Source organism: Nicotiana tabacum, chromosome 5 (genome assembly GCF_000715075.1).
Source record: "Nicotiana tabacum cultivar K326 chromosome 5, ASM71507v2, whole genome shotgun sequence".
Lineage (NCBI taxonomy): Eukaryota > Viridiplantae > Streptophyta > Magnoliopsida > Solanales > Solanaceae > Nicotiana > Nicotiana tabacum.
This window is the reverse complement of record NC_134084.1, coordinates 159,563,003-159,569,606: the sequence shown is the minus strand read 5'-3', so window position 1 is coordinate 159,569,606 and position 6,604 is coordinate 159,563,003. Positions and strand designations below refer to the sequence as shown.

The 6,604-nt window shown below is 33.6% G+C and overlaps 1 protein-coding gene across 1 annotated transcript; it reads right to left on the bottom strand.

Moving 5' to 3' along the window:
• Positions 1–316: 316 nt before the first annotated feature.
• LOC107828507 (uncharacterized) lies at positions 317–3,214 on the bottom strand. Its single transcript, XM_075253174.1, has 5 exons — positions 3,178–3,214; positions 2,524–2,728; positions 1,783–2,333; positions 1,138–1,310; positions 317–760 (listed from the first exon to the last, which is right to left on the bottom strand). The coding sequence occupies exons 1-5, from the start codon at positions 3,212–3,214 to the stop codon at positions 317–319; spliced, it is 1,410 nt and encodes a 469-aa protein (XP_075109275.1).
• Between the last annotated feature and the right edge of the window lie 3,390 nt (positions 3,215–6,604).

Sequence of the window (6,604 nt, the reverse complement as noted above, 5' to 3'; positions counted from 1 at the left end):
AACCTATATTTTACTGGGCTGTTGTTGTTCTTGTTGTTGTTAACCTATATTTTACCTACAATCTGGAAACACTTTACATTAAAGTTACTTTTTTTATATCAGTTGTATTGTAGATAATAAATATTAAAATTTAATTACACTATATCAAAGACAAATTTAGATGTCTGACACAATACATAAAAGCATATTAAACACACATAAACAAATTGTAGTCTACTTCATAATGATCTTTAAAAACTTAAACGATTACACAAAAAATTTGTTAGCTTTAACTTACTAACAGTTAGTTTGAATAACTATTCTAACTACATGATATTCATTTCTTCTTGGGCGCATTCTTGCAAGATCTTTTGTTATGCCCTTCACCTCCACAATTTCTACATGACACCTTGTATTTCTTTGACTTTATTTCATCATATGTTTTATATCTTTCCTTTTGAGGTCTCCCTGGCTGCCTTTTATCTCCCGTCGGTGGATTTACTACCTCATCCAAAATATATTGTGGCACATTCCATTTGCTTTCATCAGAAAGAGGATTTACTGGTATTTTATACGTACGCAAAAGGCTCTCCCTTGTGTAATACGGAGAGCAATAGTTTTCATATGTTTCATTCCTGTGCCTTAATGCTGCCAAAGCATGCGCACATGGAAGTTCTTCAAGTTGAAATTTGCCACAACTACATTTCTTGTTTTCGAGACACACAATGTACCGCTTCACACCATCTAACACAGTATGTATATGATTTGTTGAAGCCCTCACCTACAATTGCAGAACAAATAGAAAAAATATTATCTCAATCATAAAAATAGATTATCTACAACCTATCTACGAATCATCTATAAATATTCTATACCTTATCTACAACCTACAATTATCTACAATTTGACTACAATTTATCTACAATCTGGAAACACTGCATATTAAGTAATTTATTTTTTTTGCACCAAATAAACAGATCTTACCCTAAGCTTCTAAGATAATGTTCTGTTGTTCTCTAATTCTTTGTTGAATTTGGACCCAAGAAATGTGAAAGTACCCTTCGCCTTCAATAACTTCTCGTTGGTCCAACGTTCTAGCAGTGTCCGCATATACTCTAAAAGGTCAAATATAGGCAACTCTCTTGCATCTTTTGTTACAGCGTTCAACGACTCTGCAATATTTGATGTCATTGTCCACGTTCTATTCACTGTTGCATGTACTCTTGACCATCTATGATAGCCAATATCATATAGGTAAGATTTCACACGCGGGTCTACCTCTTCAATCTTCGACATCCTTTCATTAAATTCATCCAGAGTGTATGACCGTGCTGTAGCAAAGTACAATTCATGTAATTGTAGATGACCCTTCTTGAATTTTGACCTTATATTTGTCCAAATATGCCACATGCAAGAGTAGTGTGTCATGCCCGGATAGACAATTGATGTTGCCTTCAGTATACTCTCATTCCTATCTGAAACAACACACATCTAAGGTCTTTCACTATATGCCTGCTTGAATTGCTCAAAGAACCACTTCCAAGATGCGTCATTTTCAGAATCAACCACAGCATATGCCAAGGGCAAGATTGTACCTACCTTATTAATTCATAAACTATTAATTGGCAGCTTTGAAAATGTATATAAAAATATAAATACATAACAACTACAATATATCTTCATAATATAGACAATTTATCTACATTTCATGTAATAGCTACAAAATAACTACAAAATGAATACAATGTATCTACATTTTATAGACTGCCTACAAAATAACTACAAAATTTTTACACTTTTTACCTGCTGCATCCATGGTGCTTGTTGTCAGCATAATCCCCATGTAGACTGACTTTAAGAATGTCCCATCAACCACTACTACTAGCCTACAATGTTGCCAACCACTTATTGATGTACAAAGAGCAACAAATGCGTATAAGAAGCATTCATCTGCTGTCTTCTTCAATTTAACAACCGAACCAGGATAAGTCTCCTCAAGAATATAAAAATATTTGGGTAATTTGTTGTAGGAGTAAGCCGGATTCCCTCTCAAAAACTGTAAAGCCTTTTCCTTTGCTCTCCATGCTTGCATGTAGCTTAAGTTCACTCCGTGTTCGGATAACATGTCAGTTTGTATGTCCTTTGGTGTGTAAACAGTCTTAGGATCACAATACTTTGGAATGACCATTCTACCAACTACAGCTGCAGTACGTTTGCACTGTATGAATGTTTCGTCCATTAAGGAGCATGTGTGTTGTCGGTTGAAACTCCTTATCTTGAACATTGCGGAATCATTAATTGACGTTGCCTTGAAGTGCCATTTACAGTTTTTACCAACGCATACAAGCCAGTAGCTACAAAAAAAATACAATATTTAATACAGATTATAAATGTAGATGCAACAAAAGGACTGTTTTAACATAAAGTAACATAAACTACAATTGAACTACAATGTAACTACAATTTATCTACAATGTTTAAAAAATACATATCTTGAGTAAAACACTGCTTTTAATGATCTTTTCACCACAAATATCTCCATACCTTCTATGATTAGATCTTTTAACTCTAAACTGGAACTTGTGCATCACAGAAAAGTGCTTCATTGCAGCAGCTACAGTTTGCTTGTCCTGATACACTTGTCTTTCTTCAATAGCAGTTTGCATAGATTCTGTTATTATTTCACTTTGATATTCCTCTATAACTGGAGAGGATGGCATATCAAGTAACTTTAGAGATCCAGACGAACCTGCATCAAAATAAAGATAAACAGTGTCATTATAATTTTGTAGAATCTTTGTAGATAATTTGTAGATATAGTGAAAATTTTGTAGTCATCCATTTTAGGATGTCCGATATTGTAGTTAAATTGTACTATAACTGTTGCAATTTGTAGAAATTTGCGAAAACAATACTGTTTCGTACATAATTAAACTGATTTGTATTTTATTTGACTAGATTTGTTCTAAACATAGATTGTAATTTTATTTGAAGACAACATTTTGAAATCAACAATTTCTAATCATATATTGTAGTTTATTTTGTCATATAAATGTAGTAACTTTGTAGATAATTTTGAAAACAACATTGCTTTATTCTTTCATTAAACTGATTTGTAGTTTAATTGTAGGTAAATGTAGTAATTTTGTAGATAATACCGTAAAACCATAATTCTATGCAATTTCGAACTATACAAACCTGCACTTGTGTTATCGTTGGTGATTGCCAATTTCATATTGAAATCTCGTACACTTATACATAACGGATATGAACCTAAGTTTTATTCTTCTTTTTGGTCTCCATATACACACGAACCTCCATATCATTCCTAATCTCCATTGGGGGACAATTGTCGTTCATCATGTATTTGATTTCTACAATTTTTTCTGAAGTATCAATCGATAGTTGTTCTGTAATTGTAGAAATCATAATACTGTAGCTTGCATTCTCATCTACCACAATGACATCAACTTCAAAATCTCTAAATCTGACATAGTTATCCTAATTCCCATTCAATTGTAGCATGATTGCGATTTTGGACATGATTGCGTCTTGTTGCTGATGTATTATTCTAAATTTTTTCGTTTTTTTGGATTTCTAGATTGAGAGAAAAAAAGATGAAGAACAGATATACGATCGCCAATTTACTTTCTGAAAACGACGAAGAACAGAATATTCTACAATTTGAATTCAGTTTGTTGAATCTCGAAGATATGTTCTGCAATTGTTGCGAAATCTCCTTTCCGTTTCAAAACTTGAATTTAATGTAGAATCAATCAATCCTAAGATTCTTTCCTGATTTTTCGCGCGTTATTAGGGGAAGATTATGTCCTATTAATTCCTAATAAACGAATGGTACAGAAATTGTAGGAAAAATGTGGACTAGGCGGGTAATTTAGATACTATGCACATATTTGGTAATAAAGTTTCATATATGGTATAGGAAGGAAAAAATTCCTATAACTAAAAATCCAATTTTGTTGGGTTAGTCCCTTTTTTGGTTTTTCACCCGGTGTCCGGTAACCACATTGGGCCCAACTAACTCTGGATTCGAGCCAGAAAGTCCACATTAGGAGCAAAGCGTTCCCCAACAAAGACGACTCTATACCTTCAAGATAATCCCACCTTTTAAACACTTTGGTAATGCTCCCAAATAATGAATCAGAGCACATGGAGCCATTTCGTTATCTTTTTTTCTGTCCCAGGTAGGAGTGTCAATGGTTCGGTTTGGTCGGTTATTTTATAAAATTTATATCGTACCAATATTTCAGTTATTCTATTATGCATAGCCAAAATTAGGCTTTTCGAAACTGTCCCAATCATGTCGGTTTCACTTCAGTATCGGTATGGTTTGATTAATTTTCGGTATTTTTTAAATGTCATGTAAAATTTACCAGTAGAAGTAGAATGCAATAACATACATACTTTTATAGGACTTTGTAAAACTCTCTAGATATTTTTACTGTTTAAAGGTTGATGAATTAAGAAAATATGAAAAATTGCTAGAGTATAGATCCATCAACTGTTATATAGTAGTGTAAAGAACTAAGGAAAAGCAAAAAAAAGATAAATCACACGAATGAAAAGATATTAACCAAGTTGGGACTCAATAATAAAGTCGATATTAAATATTCAAAAAGGTAAATCTAATTATATGAAAGGAAACATATTCAATACATTGTAGTTTGTTACTTATAATCGCTAGAATACTTTGTGTCTTGCTGATAAAGATACTTGAAATAACTTAGTTTAAGTATAAATAGCATAATAGGTTTTAGGAATTAGTATTTTGAGTTTAATCACTTGTTGGCTTGTAACAGTTTTCATAATTTCAAGGCCCAATGAAAAACTTAATGCTTTATTAGTTTTAAACTTACTATATAAATATATTTTCCACATGTAAAATTTATTCGGTATGGTTCGGTATTTATTCAGTTTATTTTTATAAAATAAAAAACCTACCTTAGTTATCGGTATGATTATAGATTTATCTAAAAACCTATGATTTCTTTAAAAGAAATCTAAAAATCGATTTGGTGCGGTACAGTTCAGTCGGTTTAGTCGGTTTTCAAATATCCATTGACACCCCTAGTCCCAGGGCTCGAACCCGAGACCTACGAGTAAGAATGAAGGAGTACTTATTACTCCACCACAACCTTTGTTGGTGGGTTAGTCCATTTATTTGAACTTCAAGTGAAGAACCGATTTTAATGGTCCAAGATATCATCTTGTTCTAGAGGTCCAGACTTGTGACACATGTGACGTGGCCCCCAAGTCAAACGAAGAAGTCAATATTAAAGTGCCACATACGCCAAATGGCGTGCAAGCTGTGAGCATGTGATTTTTGCCCCATATGAAATACTCCTATAAAATCCCAAGAAAAATAGATTTTTGTTAATTATTGGCCATTTTAGGAATTTCTATAGAATTTTCTGAATTATTTGCATTTTTCTGTGCATGTTTAATTTATTTAAATCATGAAAAATACCCAAAATATCATGCATTGCATTTAGGATTTGTTTTTTCATTTTTTAGAATTAATCAGTAATTATTTGTTTTAGAAAATTTGAAAAATTACAAAAATCGCTCATTTTACATTTTTTTTATCTTTTAATTCTTAGTTTATTGATTTTTCTCTTTTAATCTAGATTTAAGTGATGTTTATAATTTTTATAATTAGTTAAATAGTTTAATGTCACATTTTAGATAATTTTGGATTTTTAATTGTTAGAATTTTTAATTAAAAAAAAAGGAAAAGGAAAAAGAAAAGAGAAAAGAAAGGGATTTTTAAAAGGATTTTCGGAATTGGATCTCCAAAAAGAGCCCAAAAATTACACCCAAAACCCAGGCCCAAACACTAGCTAACCCGACCCAGTTCCCACAAGCTCCTAAACGACATTGTTTCGTTCCGACTTGATCCCAGCCGTTGGATTTTATCCATCCAACGGTCCGGAACTAATTGATCTTTAAGTATATTACTGTCTGAAAGAGAGTCTACCCCCCCCCCCAAACCAAACTCTCTCACTCTCCATCTCTCTCTGAAGATAACACCAAACCCTAGCCGCCCATGAACCCCACGTCGCCTCCACCATGAACCACCACCGGAAATCGCTTTACGGCAGTTCTGGTGGTCCAATAGGTCCCAAAATGATACCATGAATTCCCTTTCATCTCCTCATTCTAAATCCTCACTCTCTTCCCTTTGAATCGTACCCAGTTTGTTTGAATTTTGAATCAAAAATCCGGCCAGAACTTTAGTTGGTCCAAAGCCTCCCAAAATTACATCCTGAGACCACCACAACCCCCTCATCCCAAATCTCAACTCCTTTTCCTTCGAATCACCGTCTAATCCTTCGATTTTGAATCAAAGGATCCGGCTAAAACCCTAATTGCCCCAAATCAGGCCAAATTAACATTTTACAACCTTTACCCCTCTCTAGGCCCTAAGCAACCTTTAGCCTTGTCCAAATCAGTTCCTATTTGGCCGAATTTCCTTCTCCTCTTTGCTTAGTCAGTGAATGGTCGGATGAACCTCAAACCACCATTAGTTGATTGTCCCCTGTTAAGGGCAGTTGATTAATGACGGTTGAGGGTTCATTTTCTTTCTTCGAAGAATTCGCCCTAG